At 54.1% G+C, this 23,194-nt stretch overlaps 1 protein-coding gene across 17 annotated transcripts in view; it reads left to right on the forward strand.

Annotated features, from left to right (window-relative positions):
- Dysf (dysferlin) overlaps positions 1-23,194 on the forward strand; it is a 233,667-nt gene that overhangs the window by 96,203 nt on the left and 114,270 nt on the right. For 8 of the 17 annotated variants that reach the window (XM_023718431.1, XM_004634069.2, XM_004634073.2 and 5 more), the window contains 12 exons: positions 5,031-5,072; positions 6,558-6,673; positions 7,122-7,235; positions 8,666-8,843; positions 9,372-9,496; positions 11,117-11,223; positions 16,128-16,320; positions 18,194-18,349; positions 21,561-21,692; positions 21,778-21,944; positions 22,414-22,528; positions 22,952-23,057. In XM_023718431.1, the coding sequence (XP_023574199.1) occupies positions 5,031-5,072; positions 6,558-6,673; positions 7,122-7,235; positions 8,666-8,843; positions 9,372-9,496; positions 11,117-11,223; positions 16,128-16,320; positions 18,194-18,349; positions 21,561-21,692; positions 21,778-21,944; positions 22,414-22,528; positions 22,952-23,057 (1,551 nt within the window). The remainder of the gene's footprint in view (positions 1-5,030; positions 5,073-6,557; positions 6,674-7,121; positions 7,236-8,665; positions 8,844-9,371; positions 9,497-11,116; positions 11,224-16,127; positions 16,321-18,193; positions 18,350-21,560; positions 21,693-21,777; positions 21,945-22,413; positions 22,529-22,951; positions 23,058-23,194) is intronic. The other 9 variants (XM_004634066.2, XM_004634070.2, XM_004634074.2 and 6 more) reach the window with 2 other exon arrangements.

Consider the following 23,194-nt stretch of genomic DNA (forward strand, 5'->3'; position numbering starts at 1 on the left):
TGGGGATCGAACCACAGCAACCTGAGCCTGACTGCTTTGTTGAAGCAGCCACTTAAAGAACTGAGCTAAGGGGCAGGCCCCCCAGAGAATGTACTTCTACTGAGATGACCAGCGTCCCATACAGTCTTATGGGACCCCTGTCATACACATGGTCTGACAGTGACTGGAGGTGAACAGCTCAACTAAATATAGGATTCTTTGCATTGAATTTTGTCTGAGACATCATGAACTTTTATATCTGAATTGAGCAATTGTTTCTAAATTTTATTTTTATTTATTTATTTACTTTTTGTGGTACCAGGGTTTGAACTCAGGACCCTGCACTTCCCAGGCAGGTGCTTATTCTACTGAGCTATCTGCCTGGCCCAGTTTTTCCATTTGAGTGCAGGGTATTGTGCCATGGGCAGCAGAAGGCAGGGTAGGTTCGAGGTAAAAGCCCTGGCTCTGGGCCAGCTTGGGCTGAAGGCCTGCCTCTTGCTAATCAGAGGAGCCCCTGCAGTCTCCTCTCCACCAAAGGGCGCTCTTAGCCATCCCAGCCTCTGTTGGAGGATCCAGTGAGATAATAAATAGAAAGTCCTCAGAAGTCTGGGGTTCAGTAAACCTCAACATGATGTTGGCCATGGAGTCTCACTATTACTGGCTTTCTGCATCACCAGTCGGATTTTCTTTCTGCACCCATTTTGCTTCTCATGTGATGTATAAATGCCGGCTGCCTTTTTGTTTCATGTCAACCTTCCCCCCTACCCCCAGTCATTCTTTTTGTATTTGTGTTCTTTTCTCTGCTCTTGCCTACCCTCTCCTAGAAGTTTTTCTTTGTCCATAAGGGCTACATTTCTTCTTCTTTTTAAAAAATGTATTTAGTACAGGGTCTACAGGGTCTCACTATGTAGATTGGACCCATAGTGATCCTCCTGTTTTCAGCCTCCCAGGTGCTGGGATTACAGGCACGCACCCCCAAGCCCAGTCTCGATCACCAGCTCAGTGCACCCAGGGGGCAGAGCTGGCATAGCTTGTGGCGCCTGGGATCAACCCCTGTCCCTGTGCCTGACTACGCAGGCGCTGTAGTCTGTTGAGCTATCTGGCCGACTCTAGGGCTACATCTTCTTGCATGATATTTAGAATCCCAAACCTTTCCCCCCCAAATTCAGATGTGGGATCCCCTGAATCTTAGGCATGCTTCTCCCTGTCCTCTTGGCACTCTGTCACCCCTCTCTTCTATCCATTCTCTAGCAAGATCTGTTCAGTGTGGATGCCTTTCTACAGACAGCGCGTGGGGTGCCCTCCGGATACAGATCTTCAGCTGTAGCTCAGGTTCATATGCTTAGTTCCTTGTGATCTAGTTTCAGTGCTCTTGAAGTCATTGCTTTCTTCAATTGCTTCTTCTAGGTTCTCTAAAACATTTTTTTCAAGAAAGCTTTTAATTTATAGAAAATTTCAAACACCAAAGTAGACAATTATCAAACGAACCCCTGGTACCCTCACTTAACTTCAACTTATGAATGCTCTCTGCTATTCTGATTTTAACATAGGTGGTTTGAATGGATGGAATTCACATAAAGAACCTTTCCAGAAACACTGCAGTCACAAATCCCCTGCCTGTACCCCTCCCCTCCCCTCCTAACTACCACTGCCTCTTAATACTGCTCGGATAGTTCATGCAGAGGACTGTCTTTCATGTGCAGGCAGAAGATTCGAGAAAGGGCAGTGTGGCATGGGAGTGGGGCAGATAGCGTGTTCTGCCCATCTCACAGGTCACAATTCTCCAAATGGAAGGGCGCGCTTCTACAGCTCCTGACTAGTACTGTCTCTGAATCCTCGTGGCAGGTATTGGTGGCAGCACAGTATGATATTTTTGATTGCTTTCTACAAGGATACCTCTGCCCATGCCTGCCATCGGCCATCTGATGGAGAGTTTAGATCTCCCCATCCCTGCCCGTCCGGTGGTGGCTATTCTGCTCTTGGTCTTTCTCTGTGTTGTCGCTACTCCCAGAGGGAAGGTGAGAAAGTGTTTCATGGAGCCACTAGGTGGCGCCCGAGCATAGGCAACCCAGTATGCTTCCGGGAGGTAGGTAGGTATTCAAAGGCAGAACGATCTTCTCTCACAGACTGTTCTGGAAAGAAAGGAGAACTTTTTTGCAACCAGCTGACTGGCTTTTGAATATACAGTTAAGTTGCTCGATCTATGAGACAATAAAAGTTTAATCTATTGCTAGAAATGGGATTGCTCTTTTGGACTGCTCCGGTTGCTTGATGACCTTGCCGAGGAAGGTCCCTTTCTGAGGCTGGAGCATCTCTCTAGCCCTGAAGGTTAGCATTTGCCTCCTCCCTGCCAAACTTGCTCCCCCGTCCTCTCAGAGCACATCCCCCTCTTTCCTTTCAGCTCTTTGGCATGCCTTTTCTCCTCGCTGTGGGATTCTAGAACCTCACAGTTCTTCTAACCCAGCAGAAGCTGCCTGCAAAAAACGGGTTCTTGCCCTACATTCTTTCACCTCCTCACAGTTCCCCCGATGGTTCGGTTCAGCCAGGAGCTTTTGTTTTTGTGTTCCTGTTTTTGTTTCCAGTGAGGACGAGGCCTAGCACTAACCTCTTAAGCACTTCTGCCCGCAAGTTTGCCTGGGCACACAGAAGTATTCCTTGGACTCCGTACACCAGCGTATTAAGGAAAGATTTTGTTTTTGAAAAAGGAGTGCTCTCCTTAGAAGTGGCAGTTCTTGCAAAATGTACCAGGCACAGACAACCTCTGAAACCTACGCTGGATCTCTGATCACCTCACACACGTGACAATTGTGTGGTGTAAGATTTTCTTCCATTGATATAAAACCAAAAGTTGGTGTCTTTTTGTCTTTGGAATGGAGAGGGTGATGATTTCCCAGCAATTTTCGGTTTCTCTCCCAACTGGTGCAGGTTGGTGTCAGGCAGCCAAATGCTGTGGGCTTGGGGCTGTGCCAAGGGGCAGAGGGAACTGGTGGCACTGGCCGCAGGTGATGCTGTGGCTCCTCCAGAGTACACATGGGTCCCAGGGGGCTGTCTGCAGGGCTGCGGTGTCTGGCTTCTGGGGCTGGGGTGGGGGGTGTACTCTGCTCAGTCTCTGTCGGCTTCCCCAGGTGAAGGAATTGGACTTGGCTGCTCAGGCCACAAAGCTGGGAGTGTTCGGGCTTCCATGCTCCCAGCTCCCCGGGCTCAGGGAAAACACACCAGAACCCTTGGGTTTGGCAGGAGGGTGCTGAACGCTAAATAGAAGCTTTGTCTTGGGTGGCTTCTTCAGTCAGCTTGCTGTTGAGTTTATGAGTTGTCTGCAGACACAGGGGAGAGGACCTGGGCCTGCCCCCCAGTTCAGAATCACAGGCCTCAGATGGCGGTCGGCCTGATCACGCACCCCCAGTGGCTAGAATGAACGGTGCCCGTTTAGACCTGCTGAATGAATGGATGAGTGAAAGTGAAAAGAAATGTTTATTTCTCCAAACTACCAGACACAAGTGTTGCTCTGGTTAGGACCAGGGGGACATCTGTGCTTGGCTGGACACCAGTTTGCAGCCAGGGTTCCGAGTCAGGCCGAGGGTGGGAAGCCTAGTTTGCCTCTGCAAGAAGCACATGGGGATTGGAGCTATGACCTTGGCCTTATTACCTGGGATAACTGGCTGGGCCTGTTAGTAATCTCTGGGAGGGAGCCTCAAGTGGGATGTTTCCTTCTGGTGGTTCCCTGCCACTGGCCACCTTGGGACCACAGCTGTGCCCACCTAGGTCATCTCGCTGAGACAGAAAGCTCCCCTGTGGTCAGAAGTCTGGCTCTGCCACAGGTAAATGCCAGTTCTCGAGGTTAAGAGAATGGCCATGAGCTACGATGTCTGCAGCCCCGATGTCTGCCAGTGGCTCTCAGAGCCAAGGGTTGGCTGCAGAGATCTAAGGCCCTGGCCCAGGGCCCCACCCTCCCTGAACCGCTGCCCTCACTGGTCCCACCCCATTCTTATCTCAGTTCCCACACCCTTCTCGCTCTCTTTTCCACTTTCTCTCTCTCTGCATATTCTTCCTTCACAGCATTTTTCTTGGCCCTGCTGTACTCATGGAGCTGTGAGCATACCGCATCAGATTATTTTTTTGAGAAGGCCATAGGCGAAGATGAACAGGGAATAGGAATGGACATCAAGTTCTCTAATTGTGCCCCAGGTGGGGCCAGGACTGCAGACTTGATTACCCTCCTGTGACTGGAGGACAAGAAAGAGAGGGTCAGTGTGCAGCTGGGGCAGAGCTCAGGGGAGCAGTGGATGGAGCCTGAGGGTGTCCACTCCGCTGGGGCATCCCATACCTGGCCAGCAGTGAGGGATAGATACCCAGAGTGCAGGTGTGCCATTGCATTTCCTTCCTTGCTTATTTCAGGACATATCTTGCCAATATGTAGGGACACACTCAAGTGTGCAGAGCCTTTATCAAACAGCAGCTATAACTTACTGGGCTTTTCCTCAAGCAGCAGGTGCCGGACTCCAGATCTGGGTGCCTACTGTTGTGAAAACGCAACAGGTTGTCTTCAGTGGCAATACTGGAAATGACCTCTAGGTGGAGATGTTGGGCCTTGATATGCCCCTGCTCAGCCAGCAGGGTCCCAAGGGCCAACCTCCTTGTTGGGTTAGGGGATGCTGGGTGTGTCTTGTGGCCTCAGTCTGGCTCCTCAGGTGTTTCCCCTATGTTTTCTTTCTTCCCCCACCCCCATGCTTTCTTTAAATTTATACTTTGCTTCCCTTCCTTTACTTGCTACATTGTAGAAAAGCACTTCTTTTTTGTTATTTTTTGACTATATCAAGTTACAGCCCAGTTATGGGACAGGGGGTTGTATCTGACTGGGTGTGGGTGGGAAAGCATTAGTTTGTAATAGATTCACGCCTGGACTCAGCGTGGGGCCTTGGGCCACATCTGTTTCCTGTATAGGAGTTGTCTTTCTATCTGTCTGCAACCTCTCCATCCACACACCTGTTCATGTAACCATTCCTCTTCCCAGCTGTACCCATCCTAACTTCTTTTCCATTTCTTTGCTTCAGAAGAGCCTTCGGGTGTTGTCAAGTCTTCACAAGCCATGGACCGTACGTTGCTGTTATCTAGGGGATGTGAGGGGATGGGTGGGGCTTCCTGCAGGGAGAAGGTGCTGGAGGCAGGGGCCTTTCCTGGTTGCATCACGTGGGACCATGTTTCAGCCCCTGAATTGACCTCACCATCATTGGTTGCATATGTAAATTGCTTGGAATGCCACAGGGCGATTTTCTCCCATGCTCCAAGACCCCTTCCCAAACCTGCTGTGGCTTGGGTTGATGTCATGGAGGTGTTTGGGGTAGGACCCAGGGGAAGCTTAAGGTGTTGTGGGGAACAGGAGGAGGCTAGGGGAGCAGAGAACTCTTGTTGGAGTGGAAGTTCACAAGGTAAATCACAATCCAGGTGATTAGTAATGTTCCTTGGAGTTCCACCCCTTGGTGTCCCCTTCTGTTCCTGAAGCCAGAGCCCCATCTGTGTTGGGGAATAGAAGAGGGAAAGTGTGGAAGGTGCGGGGTGCTCCTGGCACGGCTCCAGCCTGTCCCTGCTCAGCCTCATCCTGAGGGTCTCAGCAGCCGCAGGGACCCACAGTGTGCACCTTAGCTGCGCCCTGAGCACTTCTGCGCTGAGGCCATTTATCGTGTGCTCACTTTGGTCCGATTTGTGCAGAGCCACGGCAGATGATCCCGTCCCTGCTTCCTACCTTTGTTGCTCTGGAAATGTCCTTGTCCCACTTCCTCTGAAAGGGACATCCTGGCTTTGCAGCATTTCCCAAGTTTTGTCCTTAAAGCTTCATCCTAGGAAATGTAGCTATGAGCTAGAAAATGACACTCAACACAAGACAGCCCCAGCATGGAGGCGTGGTATGGGAGAAGCTCCCCCTCCTTATGAAGTCTTCCTTTAACAGGCCTCCAACCTGTTCCATTGAAAAATTGCTCTTTGCACAGTGTGTGTGTGTGTGATAGGGTTAGTGCTGGGCGTGCCATTTTGCAGGACCAGGACGAGGCAAGTCAACCAAGTTGACAGTATATTCTCCGGGGCTGACTGCTTCCCTGGAAATGGCTTTTCTGGTCACCAGTCTGTGAGAGCTTCGTGCCTTCCCATGGGCTGAAGGGCCTGGGCACTGGCATGGGCTGGAGAGGGTGGTGGGGCTGGCTCAAGGAGGGCCCAGGCAAGGGCAGTCCCAAGCCCCAGCTGGTGTGTGTGCAGGCTGAGAGCACAGGCTTCAAGGTCACACAGTGTGGGTCCTGCCACTTTGTGGGTGTGTGTTCCTCTGCATCTCTGATTTCCCCATGTGTAAAATGGGACTGATGAACTAATAGAAATAGCCATAGCTTGGTGTGGTGGTGAGGATTAAAGGGACCATGAGAGAGGATGACAGGTGTCACCAGTGTCACTATTGTTTACACAATCCCAGGGGCTGTATCTGGTGCATGTGGGGGCAACTGGGGACCAGGGGTGGGCTCCAGGCTTAAGGTGACTGGGCTGAGCTTTAGGAAGCTCCACGGGTCCACCCCTCTGATCCCCACTTCTTCTCACAGTGGATGACAACCTGGGCTTCCTCCCCACCTTTGGGCCCTGCTATGTGAATCTCTACGGCAGCCCCCGGGAGTTTACCGGCTTCCCAGACCCCTACGCAGAGCTCAACATGGGCAAGGTGAGCTGCTGGAGCGCAGGAAGGGCTAGGTCCAGATCCCCAGGTGCCCCAGGGGCCCAGCCCGCCTGAGGGGGAGAGGGTCTCCAGCTTGGCCTAGGCAGCACCAAGGCCTGTCTGCAACTCCAGAGCCTTGATGAGCCTGAGCAGGCTCAGGGCCAGGAGGCCGCAAGCTCAGTGAGTTCTCAGGACCAGGCTGACCTTTACAGGGGCTGGCTCCAAAGACCCAGGTCCTGCTGCTCTCCTATTTCACCCCCACCCCCACACTGTTGGAGGTGGTAATGACTGACTGGGAGGCTTGAGATGTCCCCCAAACTGGGCCACACCACCTTCGTCTGCAGCATGAGGGATACATCAGGCATCTCCTGACGCCTAGGAGATGAGCTACCTTAGCGCACCACTATACCCCTCTTCTCTCCCACCCCTCTTGTGACCTGGGTTCCCCTGGCAGGGGGAAGGTGTGGCCTACCGAGGCCGGGTTTTGCTGTCCCTGGAGACCAAGCTGGTGGAACACAGTGAGCAAAAGGTGGAGGACCTCCCTGCGGATGACATCCTCCGGGTGGAGGTGAGGGGCCTGCTCGGGGTGTATGCTGGGGCAGGGGTACGATGGCTGGGCAGGTGCTGTGGCAGAGAAAGGGCACTCATTGTAGCTGAAGCTCTGAGCCTCAGCATCTCAGCTGTGAAGTAGGAATAATGTGACCACTCCCTCCTCCCCGCCCTGCAGCATTCACAGGCTTAAAGTTTAAATGAAAGCATTCTCCAAGTCTAGGGCTCGATGTAAAATGAGATGCTACTTTATAATAATCGTGTAAGAGTAACTATTAGTCAACTAAACACCATGTTGCAGACATTGCTAGTGACACTCCTGATGTGCCTGGATCTTCCCAGCATCCCATGAGGTATCTACAGATAGGAAACTGAGGCTCAGATATGTCCGAGTAATGAATGCTAGAGCAGGGCCTGCTGTCTAGGAGTATTTTGACACCCTTGTCGGGTGGCTCTGGCCTGAGTCCTGGCTCTGCTGCTTGTCAGCTGGATCCATCTCCCTGTCTGTAAGACGGGCGTAATGATCACACTCACCTTCTGAGATGGTCGTGAGAAGTGAATTAGTGTACGTGTGCAGTAGGCACTCAGTAAGTGCCAGCAGTCACAAATGTCAGTATTCTCTTAAAATCCAGTTGTTTGGTTCCTCTTCTTCTTTCTGTGAGGTAAAGTAGTTCATTCAAATCAGGACATGTGACCAAGCCCTGTGCCCTATGCCCATAGGGGACAGTGGGCTCCCTCTCCCGGGGTAAGTGCAGCGCTGCCCACGCGTACCGCAGGGCTAGGTAGAGAGCTGAGTGGCTTGTGTGGGAGCTCCAGGCAGGACAAGGTGGTCGAGAGCTTTCAGCCCCTCTGCATGACAGATGAGGCCTGGGCCACCCAGAGGCCAGCAAGGAGCCCCCGCTGCTCCCCTGTGGTGGGTTCTATTGTTGTAGATCCAAAGAAGCCCCATGCCCTTGGAGGTGCAGAGCTTATTAGGGAAACGGGCCTGATGCGCATAAACATGCAGTGGGTTTGTTCAGTCAATGACCAAACCTTGCCGGGGAGATGGCTCAGTGGAATAAGTGCTTCCCTAGCAAGTGCAAGGGTCTCAGTTCAATTCCCGGTTCCGCAAAAAAAAAAAAAAAAAAAAAGCCAAACTTTGGGCTGGTGAGATGGCCCAGTGGTCTAAAGCACCTACTTAGAACAAGCTTAGCAAAGCACAGGGACCGCGGTTCAATCCCCCAGCACCACATGCCAGCCAGCCCCGCCCCCTGGTGGGCTGAGCTGGCCACACACACACACACACACACACATAAATTAAAAAAAAAAAAAAATAACCAAACCTGGGTGTCATTTCTTTGTTGGACCATTTGCCACTGTCAGTCCAGCTAGGAGTGTTTGGGTGCTGGTCCCCGCAGGGGCCTGCCAGCCGTGTGACCCACCCAGTACCTTCCCTCCTCTCCCCCTCAGAAGTACCTCCGGAGGCGCAAGTACTCCCTTTTTGCCGCCTTCTACTCGGCCTCCATGCTGCAGGATGTGGATGATGCCATCCAGTTCGAGGTCAGCATTGGGAACTATGGCAACAAGTTCGACACGACCTGCCTGCCTCTGGCCTCCACCACTCAGTACAGCCGGGCAGTCTTTGACGGTGAGGCGGGGCCTGGCTTTCTTGGTAGGGACTTGGTTCTCATTGCTACTGCCCTGGAAAGCTGTTGGAGGCCTGGCCTGCCTGCTCAGGGTGACCCCTCTTTCCCCTCACTCCCCAAGGTGAGGCCTTGCTCCCAGTGCCACAGATTGGGCTCCCGAAAGCAGCCCTGGTCCCTTGACCCTGACCTATCACTGTCATCATGTGGAGTCTGTTGAGCTTGTCTTAGGGACTTCAGGGGAGTGAGGGCTTAGATTTCTCAGGGTCGCTCTAATGATTCTGTTTTGGTGAGCCAGGGAGCTCCAGGGACAGCATGCTGTCTGTTTACCCCATGCATGGAGCTCGGCACCTTGGGGAGGACAGATCACACCACATGTGTCCAGCGTGGTGCTTAGGTGGGAAGGGGAGCAGGTTCCTGTCTCCTACCCGCCACACTGTGCCCCTTCCTGGCTGTGCCAGGGGTTGGAGCTATGCAGTGCTGTGTTCCAGATCCCTTGGCTTCGGCCCAGTCTCAGCCCCTTGTCCCTCCAGGATGCCACTACTACTACCTACCCTGGGGCAACGTGAAGCCTGTCGTGGTGCTGTCCTCCTACTGGGAGGACATCAGTCACAGAATTGAGACCCAGAATCAGCTGCTCAGGATCGCTGACCGGCTGGTGAGTGGAAACCTTCCTAGCCTTCACTTGGCCCACCTTCAGTGCACACACCAGGGCAGGACCATGCCCAGCGACCAGCACAGCCTGGTGCCCTGTGTCTTGCCCTGCATCTGGGAAGAGAAAGGGGCTGTGAACAGTGCAGGGGCAATTCCACTCTGATGCAGAGCCAACTCCGGGCGACGACTGTGAGAGGTGCAGGCGGGAGCTGCAGGGCTGAGCTTACTCACGTACCTGTCAGATGTCTCTGACTCTTAGCACACCCAAGTGCTCGTTCTAGGGCCTTCTAGCTCAAAACCAGAAGCTAGAAGTGACAGGGTGCTGCTCCAGCACCAGGAGCTCAGGTTAATAAGGGAGGGCACAGGCTTCTTGTGCTGCTCATGCAGGCTTTTCCCAGGGTGGCTCCGGGTGGCACTCGGGGGAACAAGGAAGAGACATGGGCTCAGGAGGGACACTGGTAGAGGAGCACAGGGAGGCACCACAAGGTGCAGAGTGGTTCCATATCCAGTGAGAGCCCAGCGAGGCTGCCATGATGGGCCCAAGGGAAGGTGACAAGGCTCTGGGAGGGAGATGCTTTTGAGGAAGGATTGCAGCTACAAGGTCCTGGTGGCCTGTTGGATTTGGGAAGAGGAAGGGATCTAAGGAGTGGTTCTAGTGGCTGGGCACCAGGAAGTTGGCCAAGCTATTAAAGCAAGGGCAGTAGAGTGAGGAAGTGTTGGTGAGAAGTGTAGTGAGGGATACAGTGTGGAGGAAAGATGGGAGGGAAGGGGGACTTCTTGGAGTGGTGAGAGAAGGCCAGGCCTTGGTGGGCTATCACAATGGTCCACAGATTCCTTGAGACTGCCAGCTCTTGGGAAAAACCTGGGGTTGATATTGTCCAGGGCAGTGGCTTCTGGATCGATCACCGTCTCAGAGGAAGACTGCTGACTCTGAGAGCAGGGGCTGTGTTTTGTTTCTAGGACCTGTCTCTAGACTGGTGGTCCCAGTACAGAGCACATATCACCTGCTCAGGAAGGCTGATGGGTGGGTGGGAAAGGGGGTATGGAGCATGCATGGGCCTGGTTGGCATTGCATGAACTGCCTGTGCCAGGCCAGCACAGAGCTGAGGCCCTCGAGGGCTGGTAAAGTGACTCAGTGGAGGAGGCAGTGGGACCCAGTGAGGGCCAGGCCGCGGAGTTTGGAGGAGAAGCCCTAGGTCATCAGAGGTGGCTGGACTGTGAGGCGGGCATGATCTGGATCTAGATATGTGGCCAAATCCAGACAGGAGTGAGGGTCCAGGCAAGAGCCAGAGCAGGCTCGCAGGGCTCCTCCCCTGCAAGGCCAGGGCTGAGTTGAAAGTGGCTCAAGTTCCATCAAAGCCCATAGACAGCCCAAGAACTCCTCATGTCCAGATGTGAGGCGTGAGCTATAGACTGGGGGATTTGGGTGTGGGGAGCCCCGGAAGGCTCTTGATCCAGGACAGTGCCAGTTGGTTGGGTCTGCACTTTGCCTTCTCTGCTTAAATTGTTTATTTCTTTTTGGTTCAGGGACCTTTATGGCTACAGTGACAGGGGCTGGGTTGGGTCCCATGTAAACTTTATGCTCTGTGGTAACAGTCCTGACCCTTGCCTGTCTGTCCCCTAGGAAGCTGGCCTGGAGCAGGTCCACCTGGCCCTGAAGGCGCAGTGCTCCCCCGAGGACATGGACCTCCTGGTGGCTCAGCTGATGGATGAGCTCATTGCAGACTGTAGGTAGGGGGACCTGGCGCCCACAGCGCCTGCCCCTCCTGGCTCAGCCGGCCCTTTGCCCGGCATGCTCGTGTGTGGCGGTGAGCAGCGGCACGTCTCCCAGTCACGCTTGGCCAGCAGTCCGGCCCAAGCTGAGTCCAAAGGTGGTGGAGCCAGCGCGGGGAGTTGAAAAGGTGACATTTAGAGCAGGTCATAAATCTCCCTGCAGCAGCGGCAGCTGTGGGCCCCTGGCGGCCCAGCTCACCTGAATGGGGAGCATTGTGTCTCTGATCTCCGACCTCTTATTTCCCTGATGGAATCTCCAGGAGAAGCTGACTGGGGGTGGGGCACCCTGCCCCCCTCAAGACCCTGTCAGGAGCCACAGATTCTGTCTAGCCTTCTACTGGCATGGGGGTTCTTGGCCTCAGGAAAAGGGGGCTCTAGGGTGATGCAGAATGGGGTACAGAGGTCTAGTGGAGGGGGCATATCCCACAGCTCTTCCACAGCTGGGTGGGTGATTTGGGGAGCCACTCCAGAAGGGACTTTGAACTTCAACTTGGCATGAAGAATAACCACGTTTTAATGTCTAATAAACAAAGTGCTGGGACCTTAGGAAGGATTTAATAAATGGTTGCTATAATTATTGTAAAGGAGAAGAAATGTCAGGAGACTTAAGTGTTAGCCCCCTTAGCCAGCTTTGTGGCTTTAGGCAGCTTCCCTTCCCTGGACCTGTTTCTCAGCTGTTAAATGAACTTAATAACCAATAGTTGCCCTTCCACATTCTGTGGGGTTAAAGTGAATCTCGTCACTCCTTCCCTGAACCTCGATCTAGAGCCCTACAGAACAGATCAGAGAGATTCCTTTGTGGTGAGAAACTGGTAACCATGGCCACCGGATGCAGCGCCCCTGTGCATCTTTATCAAAGTGTTACTATACCCAAGAGAGGCCACCCTCCCTTGGTAGAATTCCAGACAAGTCATTCATCCAGTCTCCAAACCTTCCCAAAGTCCGGCAGGTTCAGCGCCAAGCATGCTGACTGGGGTGCAGCTGTGACCTCTAGGGGGTGATGCATACAAACACGAATGTAGGAAGTTAAGTGTGCTGGGAGCTGGAGGCTCGGCTGTTAGGGCTCCGAGCAGGTGCACCTAATGCCAACAAACTGCATCCAGGAAGCTTCTTGGAGGGGGGCTGTCACCCTCTGGAGAAGGACCACCCAGGCAAAGATACAGAATCCTGACACGCTTGCCCCTCCAGGGATGGGCAGGAAGGAGCTTATGCCCACAGGACAGGCCTTGCAGGGTCCCAGGAAGAACTGAGGGCTGGGGGCCTCTGAGGGGGAAGGTGGCTCACTCTGGTTGCAATGTGGGGGTGGATGTGTGGTGCTGGTGAGGGGCCATAGCTGGGGTCCCAGACAATGGGAGGCTGGGTATATGTCTGTGCAGATAAGTTGTGCCACGGCACCAAGATGGGGATGCCCTGAAGAGCTGAACAGCATGCAGCATGGACACTCCAGCAGGCATTATGATGACGCTTACTGTGCCAGGCACTGTTCCAGGAATAATTTTTACAAGAACAGGAGGCCAAATCCAGAGTGACTGAGTTATAAACCCAGCCTTTGCAAAATTTTGCAACAAGGCCTCACTAAGTTGTTCAGGCTGGGCTCAAACTTGTGATCCTCCTGCCTCAGCTTCTCAGGAGAATTTTACTTGTATTAACTAATCATGAGACTCATAAGAGGTAGGAAGTGGAATGATCCTCATTTCATGGATGAGGAACTGAGGCCGAGAGGTCAGTTAAGCTGCCCAGGTTTACATGCCAGGTAAATGCAGAGCCCCCTTGCTCTACTGCTCTTTAATGGAAAGAATTTGATGGTGGATTGCGTGCAGGGGTCAAAGAAAGGTTCAGAATATTCCGGGTAGGCTCTGGGTAGGCCCTGGGCTCATTCTCGGGGTCGGCAGGAGGAAGAGCAGGGTGGGAGGCATCTGGGAGGAATCTGGTTCTGTGGTCTGGAGGTAGGAAGATGAGTGGGGCTAGAGGGCCACAGAGGGGCCCACTCAGGACAGGGGAGGGCTGCAGTGGGGGGCTGAGCTCTCCTGGCATCTGTACCCCTAGGCCACGGCTGAGAGTGACGCGCTGTGCATCACTGGCACGGTCTCGGGGTGGTGGGCAGGCAGGGCATGGGCTTTCCCTGCAGCAGTGTGCATGACTCATGTGAGGTGGACCTTGGCAGGTCTGCAGTTGTGGGACATCTGAGCCAGGCGGGAAGCAGGGCCCGGGCCACCCTCGGTGGCCTCCACAGTGCTCTGCTCCTGGGGGATTTATCTAAGAACACTTCCTCCAACCCTCCCTGCCCTCTGAGCTCTCTCCTAAGGTAGAAAGGTAGCTTGGGCCACCCAGGGCCAGTGGTGGAGGGCCAGATCAGGAGCTTGGGAGGGAAGCTGAGTTCTGATCCCCTTTGGAACATACAGATGGCTTTTCCGGAGGAATCTAGGCAGCCAGGATCACATCACCTGAGCCCACCAAGCAGCTCTGGGGGCCTCTGCACAAGGCATCCTCTGGCTCTTACCCAGGAGCTGAGTGTCTTCACATCCAGCAAGCAAGGCAGCCAGGTGCAGGGTCCCCAAACCAGCATGCATGGCTGCCCACGCCTGCTTGCCCGTTCCTTCAGGCCTGATCAAAACTCCAGCGTCAGTGTCCCTTCTGTTCTTTACAGACCCAAGGCACCCTTTCCATGCAGCTGTCCTGCAGCATCTGGGGCTATGCAGGCCCCACACGAGTTTCATCCCCTATCCCACTGTGTCTTTTCCCAGACCTGCTGTGCCCATGCTGGAGACCAGGCCAGCTCTGAGTTTGCTCCCTCCCTCCCCAACCCTGTCGCCTGCCTCGGCCTCTCTCACACCCCAGCCCTTCTGGACCTCTGCCGGCTGCAGTGCCCTCCTCACCCTATACTTGTCCCTTCGCCTGTCTTCACTCAGGTCCTTCAGCGCCGAAGCCCTGCACTCTCCTGGATCTGACCAGCTCCTGCTGGCCCTGTCAGGTGCAGCCTGGGGACACTTCATCCAGGAACGACTCCTGGCTCTGAGGCTGCTTGGGTGCAGTGAGAGTGTAGACCTCTGTCCTCTCACTCTTCCTGGAGAGAACACTGCCCAGTCTGGCCAGATCCTCAACTCAGCTGAGGCCCAGCAGAGCTACTATTTCTTACAAGGAATGAAATGAATGACACAGGCCGGCCACTCTGCCCTCCTGGTGGAGGTTCCTTGTACAGTTGCTAGTGGGTGTCACAGGGGCAGCAGCAACTTTGCCAAGTTGGCCAGTGTTTGCAAGCCATCTGGCCCTGATGCTCTGGGGTGTAGCATCTCGCCGTCTCCTCTTTCTATCTCTCCTGCCTTGAGGTTTTCTGGGGTGAGAAAAGGGCGAGACATCTTAGCGGCACTCACAAGTCTTGTTTCTTAGGCCGCCTTGTCAGGGCTGCTGGCCTCCATGAAGATCTCCCTTTGGTGGTCTCTATTGCCGTCCTGCCCAGCTTCCGACCCAGGCTGGGGGCATAAATCATCCTGGCTGGCTGCCTCTCCCCTGCCCCACTCAGGCTGGCTCCCACACAGGGCCTGTTCGGGGCTCCAGCCCAGGTCCCCCCTTCCCCACCGAGCATGTCCTGGCCCGGGGCAGCTGATCCGCGGCACCCTCGGGGCAGTAAATATTATATTACTACAGGGTGTGCAGTACGTGACCTGAGACAGGCCCCGGGGCTTAAGTTTCCCAGAGATGGAGTTCATGTACTGCTCCCCCCATCCTAAAAATTCAATTAAAAAAAATAACAGGAAAAATGTAGTGCGCCGAGGGCCTGCCAGAGTGGTGTATCTGGCGGCGGCGGTGCCGCTGCGCTCCGGCGGTAATTGGTTCTGCATAGCTTGGGGAAATTGGCAGAAAAATAAATCAGCCGGGAGCCGGGAGTCGAGACGCTGCAGGGAGGGAGGTGGGGTGCGAGTGGTGGGAGCAGACCTGGCGAGGGGTTTGACTAATGTCCTGTTTGGGAGTCAGGCGCTTGGCCGGGGGGTGGTGAGGGGGCAGGGCAGCCAGCAGTTTGCTCAATCTAGGACCTTGGGGGGGGGGGTCCCTACTTGGTCGGGAAGGGCACAGATGCCCCCACCTACCCTGCATGACCCAGTCAAGTGTATGCACCCGGACTTGGAATGGTGTATAGCAGCCTTCTGGAGACCTTTTAGGGAGCCCTCACCTCTTAACAAGACTGAGCTTAAACCTCGCTTCCCCCTTATTGCTCAGAGCAGTGTGCTGAGGGCTGTGTGTACCCCCATGTTCTCTCCAAAGGCTTCCCAAAGGAGAGGTTTCTGGGAGGGGCTTGGGGCAGTCCTGGGTGGACAAATCTGTATTACTGGCTGCTGGCTCTTCACAGTGTCTGCAGTGGCTGGTCAGGGCTCCATAAATTTCCTTCTTGGAGAAAGTGTACATACAACACTGCATGGTTTTGTTTCAGCATAGGCAACTGAGTGCTGGGGTCCTTGCTCTAGGAGGATGTGGGACGTGGCAGGGGCCTCTTGGGCCTCTAGAGTTTACACACAGTCAGCTGGGGGTAGGGAGACACCCATGTAAAGGGATGCACAGACCAGAGGCGGAGGGGGAGTCCCCAGCAGATGGCCCAAGAATAAAGGGCTCAGGGCTTCACAGTGGGAGGCATGAGTGCTGATGTGGTTAGGAGAGCTTCCTGGAGGAGATACAGGTGGGGCCTGGCACACAGGCACCCAGCAGGTAGGCTGAGGGTAGGGCCGTGCCACGAGTGTGTATACTCATGTGCCATGAGTGTGTGTGTGTACTTGTGTGCATATGTGTGTGTGTGCGTGTGTGTGCACGTGTGTGTGTGACCTGAGGGTGCACTGGGCTCCTGCTCATCCAAAATGTTCTATCTCATGCAGCCAGCCCCTGAGTAGTGTTCTTGAGATTCCCTCTGCCACCTACCTGGACCAGTACCTGTTCCGGCTGCGTACCTGCCACCTGAGCCAAATCACTGAGGCTGCCCTGGCCCTGAAGCTTGGCCACAGTGAGCTCCCCACTGCCCTGGAGCAGGCTGAGGACTGGCTCCTGCGTCTCCGTGCCCTAGCAGAAGAGGTAGGTAGCCCCATGGGGCACCTTCTTTCCTCTGCTTTCTTGCTGCCTGGAATGCCAGAACAGGGAGGTATATGAGCCCTGTCTGGACCACTGCTTAGTGATCTACGGCAGATGACTTACCCCCTCTGAGCCTCAATATCTCCATGTGCAGGAGGGGAGGGGATACAACAGGTAACTGGGTGATGTTAGCCTGGCACACAGTAGGTTCTCAGCAAATGCATCTAATCCTCTAAAGGATGTTGGATGTGCTGGGAGCAGCACGCAGGGTGCCTGGCTGTAGTCTGTGCTGGGGCCAACTTTTGCAGAGACCTGGCTCCTCCTTCCCACCACCTAGTGTCTTTTGTACCTGGCTTTAGTCTGCCTTTTGCTTCCTGCTCTCCTCCATGCCCCTGAACCCCAGGACTGGGGGGCTGCATTTGCTATAACTCTGAGGTTTGATGTATCCCAGAACTGACTCCAGCTTGTCTCTGGGGGACACTTTTTCCACTTGCATCTTTCCTGGTTGGTGAGGCTGGACACACCCAGCCTTCTCCCTGGCAAGCAAGCAGGCCAGGGCTTGGTTCAGGATGAGGAGAAATGCTTGCTTACAGGGCCCGGGCAGATGCAGGGCCTGCCCATCCTGGCCAGGAGGAGGTGGGCATAGTGAGGAGGGATGTCCCTGGAAAGAGTGCACAGAGCAGATTGTCTGGGAGAGGGCCTCGTGGAGAATGGACTACTGAGGGGAGATGTGGACAGCTGCCTGGGAAGGGGCAGGGGTCGTGAAATCTCCCTGGGCAGGGCTGTAGCCCCATGGCTAGTTTCCCAGGGCACAGAGTATGGCTCAGCCACAGACCAGCTCCTCACAGTGGCAGGGATGGCCTTTCAGCCTGGTCCCTGGCTGCCTTCACAGTCTTGTCCTAGACCAATTCTGAACCCTTAGCATAGATTGTCAAGGCACTGGGAGGGGTCATGGCCCAACAAGGGCTGTAAGCACAAGGCATGGGAGAGGGCCCTTTTTACACTTGCGTGTGTATCAGAATCCTCAGAGTTTCAGCCCCTGGGTCTGGAGTGGAGCCTGGAGATTTGTATTTCTAAGATCCTTGCTGCTAGGGCCATATTTTGAACACCTCTCTGTTACCTGAGAGCACATGTCTGGATTGGAAAAACCCGGTTTGGCTTCAGACTTCTCTAAGCCATCTTATTGGTCAAGTGGAGACTGCCTGCCCCTCAGGCTTCCTGGGCTTAAGTGGAGCAGTGCATGCGCAGTGTGATCCAGTGCTCCCTGCAGCAGGCGGGCTGGCCCCAGCCAGCACCTTTGTTCACCTCCCCACAATGCACATGGCCCTTGTCTAGCCAGCGCTCTCTCCAGACTGTGAGCCTCAAGTAGTTTTACCCACAGCAAGGGTCCTTGAGGGCCTGGGGCCTGGGTACCTGGCACTTCCGGTCTGAGTTTGTCCCCACTTTTAGAACCCAGTGTCTCCAGGCCTCAGGGACCTGCATTAGCACCAGGAGGACAAGGGTCCTGTGGGAGGGGCTACACCTTCTGTGGAAGTACTGCTGTTCTCTAGGCTGAGGAAGGAGGCTGGTATCTTAAGGATGATGTTCACCCTTAGAAACATCTGTCCAGTAAAAGAGAACTTAAGAACTGGAGCTCAGTGCTCCAGGCCAAGGTGTGCCCAGCTCTGCTGTTTTCCTATGAGTGAAAGGGGACAGCCTTGTGCTTGTCCTTGGAGGCTCAGAGCTGCTGAAGACAGATGCCTGGACAACTCTGGGAGGCCAGTGGTGGGCAGTGTTGGGGGGAAGCTGGGGAGGAGAGGCCTTTACGGCTGTCTTTACGGCTCACTGTGCTGCATGATGTCGCCGTCGTCACCCTGACTGCCTCCCACCCCTCCAGCCCCAGAACAGCCTGCCAGACATTGTCATCTGGATGCTGCAAGGAGACAAGCGTGTGGCCTACCAGCGGGTGCCTGCCCATGAAGTCCTCTTCTCCCGGCGGGGTACCAGCTACTGTGGCAAGAACTGTGGGAAGCTGCAGACCATCTTTCTGAAAGTAAGCTTTCCTGTCTCCCAGGGCATGAGCAGGTTTTCTCCACAAAGGATCCTTTTCCTCCTTCTTCCAGTTCGCCTCTGGTTCTGGACCTAAAGCAGAGTCTTTGGGCTCTGGTCTTGGAAGGGGAGAGGATCTTCTGATAAAATACTTTCCTTTTACTCTGTCCTGTACCAAGACCTCACACTCCACACTTGTGGTCCAGAAGGCTACCAGGTTGGAGCTGGACTCACGGGTGCTGGAAATGAGCAAGAAGGAGCCCGTGGCCCTGGACTTTGGGGTTTGGGGTTCACCCCGAGGCTCTGCCTGTCCTTCAGGGAAGGTCCCCTTCCCAAGCCTCCAGTCATACTCACACAGACCCAGCCTCTCCACCCTGCTCAGTACCCTGAGTGCACTCAGCTCCAGCAGGAGCTGCACTTGGCTCAGCTGCCTCCCTGCTGGAAGGTTGGTGTCAGCGCTGACCAGCCCCACCCCCCACGATTCTTCTAATTGCTTCACCCCTTCTTCTCTTGGTCAGGGGTGAGGGGAAGTGTGGGGTGCTTGAGGAGGGGCTGCCAGTCCTCATTGTGCTCATGTAGGAGCACCAAGCCAGGCTCCTTTGGTCTGAGCCTGTGGCCTGGTGTTCAGAATGTGGGGTGGGATCCCTCCCTCTGAAGGCCAAGTTTTAGGCTGCCCTGCTTGGGGTGAGTGGCTAGGACAGAGGCCTGCTCCTTACTTCTCAGATTTCCTCCATTCAAGGCCTCTCCAGCCTCCGCTGCCTGCCTTCATCCCTGCTTGGCCCTGTCCACAGAGCCCCTTCCCTCCTGCCTTCCCCTGCACATATCTCTCCTCCCCCCTCACTTCCTCCAGGAGGGCACTGTAGACCAAACTTAGCCTGGAACCCTCAGAGTCTTTTGCTGACTGCTGGCCAGCCAACCCATTCATACATTGGTCCATCATTCTTTTTGTCCCCGAGATGTGTAGAGAGGACAGGTCTCAGCTGCACCACATACGTGGGCAGGTTGCCAGGGCTGGCTGGAACTCTGTGTGGCCTTAGGCAGGTGGCCTAATCTGTCTGAACTGCCTGCTTTCTCCTCATCTGTACACAAGCATGAGGCTGCCCACCTGACAGATTTGGAAGGCTGCATTAGGGACTGCAGGTAACAAGTTGTGCTAACATGCAGTGGCAGTGGCCAGTGGAGATTGTCTTCTCATCCCTCTCTTCTTTTCCTTTTAAGGGACTCCCTTGCTGCACAGCAGCCATGCTAGAGTTCAGCTGTTGTGCGGGGTGAACAGATATCAGCATGCAGGGTCATGGGTACTTCCGAGGGAGAAGAAGCCAGCTTTGCAAAGAGGGAAGAGTGGGACAGATGTGTGTGTGTGTGTGTGTGTGTGTGTCCTTATTTCCTGTCCCACCTGCTCAAGTGCCACCTGGACTCCCTCACGGTATGATCCTAACCTTGAATTCTGGCCACAAATTGCATCCCTAAGCCAGTCTTCCTCATGTAGAGCAGAAAGGGGAGGAGGTGAAGGAGCAGCCTCCCGCCAGGGTGTGGCCCAGAGGGAGGGCTCTGTGGTGAGGGTGGAGGGTGCAGAGGTGCGTCTGGTAGACTCACTGGCACAGACTGAGCTCTGGCTCTGACCTCTTGGCCCTGCAGCCTCAGAGAAATACAAACTGAAAAAGTTCCCTGACTCCAGGCAAGGGGCGGGGGGAGATATAGAAATTGTTTCTCGAAGTCTTCCCCACTGAGTTTATGAGCCCCGCCAGTAGCTCCTGAGCAAGCTCTACAAAAATGTTGGCAGAGAGCAGAGACCAAGAAAACATTGGTGTTTCTTAACTTAAACCAAAGTTGGAAAAAATGAGCACCGGCAGAAAGGGAGAGGAGCCCCAACTAGACATTTCTTTATTTGCTGTTGCTATTTTGGGTCCGGCAGGCTGGCCCCGTCTGGGGGAGGGCAGGGAAGAACTCTGGGGCTGGGTGGGAGGGGGGCAGGCATTCCTGCCATCTCCCTGGAGCTGGTGGTTTGGAGGGGAAAAGGCAGCTAAGCCCCAGGGGGAGGACGGCTGAGGCGAACAGTCATGGGGAGGTTTCCTGGGGGTGACACGTGGGGATAAGGGGCTCCTCCAGCTTCACTGAGGATGAACCAGTGGAAGAGGGGGCTTGGAAATATGACGTGGTCAGTGCCTGGCTGTGACCTGTACCCCTTCCCCAGCCTCCTTTCCACCCTGAGCTCCCCCTCTGGGATCCAGGCCTCTCATCAACTTGGGCCTCACCTTCCTTTCCTGAATCCACCAAAGCTCTCTTCTCTGACGCACAGGAGGCCTAGGGACTCAATGTGTTGTTACCTCTAGGGAACAGTGTGTTATTCTAAGAGTGAGAAACTTCTGCTCCTCAAGGCTATATCCAACCTTTGGTTTTAGTCAAATGGTGAAGTAATTGTGGAGAATTTTTTTTTTTTTTTTAACGTTGGGTTGTTGTGGTTATTCCATTTTGGCAGAGCTTTTGAAAGCTTCAGGATAAAAAGCAGTGGAAGACCAGGGACTAGTGCTTAACAGGCTGATAAACACTTGAAAATGGGGGGATATTATATGGTACACTAATGTCTAGCCTAAATATACAATACTGAAAATAAAATGGAGTGGCTTTAAATTCTTTCCTTCCCAGGCTTGTATCCTTGTGTCTTATTTAGAGACATATTCTAGAATGGTGCTGTTCGATATAGTAGCCACATGATGCTATTTAAATTTAAATTAGTTCAAATGAAAAAATGAAACTAAAAATTCAGTTCCTCAGTCATACGAGCTACCCTTCAAGGGCTCAGCAGTTGCGTGGCGCTTGTGGCTATCATACTGGACAGTGCAGCTATGAACCACTTCTACTGCAGCAGAAAGTTCTTGTGACAGTGGTGCTGTATTTGAGGATGGAGATGAAGATGCGTTGGGAGAGGGGAAAATGAGAGGTCCTGGCCTAGACCTGGCCCTTCTCTGCTGACTCCTGGGTAGGGATGACACAGTCTTTCTCTTTGGTGAGAAGGTATCTTGGTAGGGGAGGAGGGTTTCTTAGTTACACACCCTACCTTGACCCCACCCTGAAGCAATTCTGTGAAGGCCTCCAGAGGGTACTCTCAATGGGGATGTAGGCTGGTGAGCCCAGGCCTGGGAGACTCCTCCCAAACCCACCTAGTTGGGTTGTTCTAATGGGGCTGTGGGCTTTTGTCCCTCTCTGATATCTAGTATCCAATGGAGGCGGTGCCTGGGGCCCGGATGCCAGTGCAGATACGAGTCAAGCTCTGGTTTGGGCTCTCTGTGGATGAAAAGGAGTTCAACCAGTTTGCGGAGGGGAAGCTCTCTGTCTTTGCTGAAACTGTGAGTGCTTGTCATTTGTCCTGCCTGCCCCCTACTTCTGAGCAATGCTACAGTCCCCTCACTTTTTCTCTTCCTCACCTTCCAGTATGAGAACCAGACCAAGCTGGCCCTGGTTGGGAACTGGGGCACAACAGGCCTCACCTACCCCAAGTTTTCTGATGTCACGGGCAAGATTAAGCTTCCCAAGGACAGTTTCCGCCCTTCAGCTGGTTGGACCTGGGCTGGAGATTGGTTCGTGTGTCCAGAGAAGACGTGAGTTGTAGTCTCTGGAGGCCAGGCCAGGTTGTTGGCCCTTGACTATTCCCACTGTGCTATCAACCCCTTACCCGGCTTCTATGCTGATCGCTGGAACTGCCACTTGGATGCTCCTAGGATTGAGGGAGGTGGTGCTCATTAAATGGCATTTCTCTCTGAAAGGGCTCTAACACACAGCAAGCCCTTCATGCTTAGGCCTTCTTGCTATTGGCATCCACTAGTGTGGTCTTGTCTGTCATGACAACTTGGGCCCTTCCCATGTTTGAGCAGCTCGTGTGTGCTCTGGGTGTTTTGCCTCCTTCTCCAGCCATGTTGTTCTCCCTTTTCCTCTTTGGGTTGGTCCCTCCTCTCCATCTGTCTTGTAGCAAAGCTGACATACACAGCTTGGTCCTGGCCAGGAACTCCCTTGGAGGTGCCGGGTGGGTCGGGACCCTTCAGGGAAGCTCTGACCAATCTTCCCCCACAGCTTGCTCCACGACACTGATGCTGGTCACCTGAGCTTTGTGGAGGAGGTGTTTGAGAACCAGACCCGGCTCCCTGGAGGCCAGTGGATCTACATGAGTGACAACTACACTGATGTGGTTAGGGGGTGCTCAAGGGGTGGGGGGCCAGCTTTTCCTGGGGTTTTGGATGTTTGTCCCAAGAGGGACAAACATAAGGCTGAGACATTTGTCTCCTGACCTTACCTTTTGAGTCTACACGCTCTGGTTTCCAGAGGGACCATAGTCTGAGTCATAGGGGCCTGGCCTTAGCTCAGTTGTTTAAGTGGCTGCTTCCACAAAGCTGTCAGCCTCAGGTTGCTGTAGTTCGATCCCCACAACACTCCAGCCAGCCAAACCACCCCTGAGGGCATTCGGAGAAAAAAAACAAAACAAAACAAAACAAAACAAAAAAAAACTTATAGTCTGAGTCATATAGGTTCCCAGGGCTTTGTACTTCTGTCTGGGGCTCCACTGAAGTATGTCTGAATCCTCTCCTACATGCTTGTTCTGTCTTGTCCCTAGAACGGGGAGAAAGTACTTCCTAAGGATGACATTGAGTGTCCACTGGGCTGGAAGTGGGAAGATGAGGAGTGGTCCACGGACCTCAACCGTGCTGTGGATGAACAAGGTAGGCAGCACGTGGAGCCTGCTGAGCCACCCCCTAGTGAGCTGTTGGGTGTGCTGGTGGGGACAGCTCAGCTCCATGGCCATTGGCTTGGGGTGCTGGCCTTCACCAGGCGAGTTCCTGAAGACATTCATACTTCA

The sequence above is a fragment of the Octodon degus genome, unplaced genomic scaffold (assembly GCF_000260255.1).
Source record: "Octodon degus isolate 3935 unplaced genomic scaffold, OctDeg1.0 scaffold00058, whole genome shotgun sequence".
NCBI lineage: Eukaryota > Metazoa > Chordata > Mammalia > Rodentia > Octodontidae > Octodon > Octodon degus.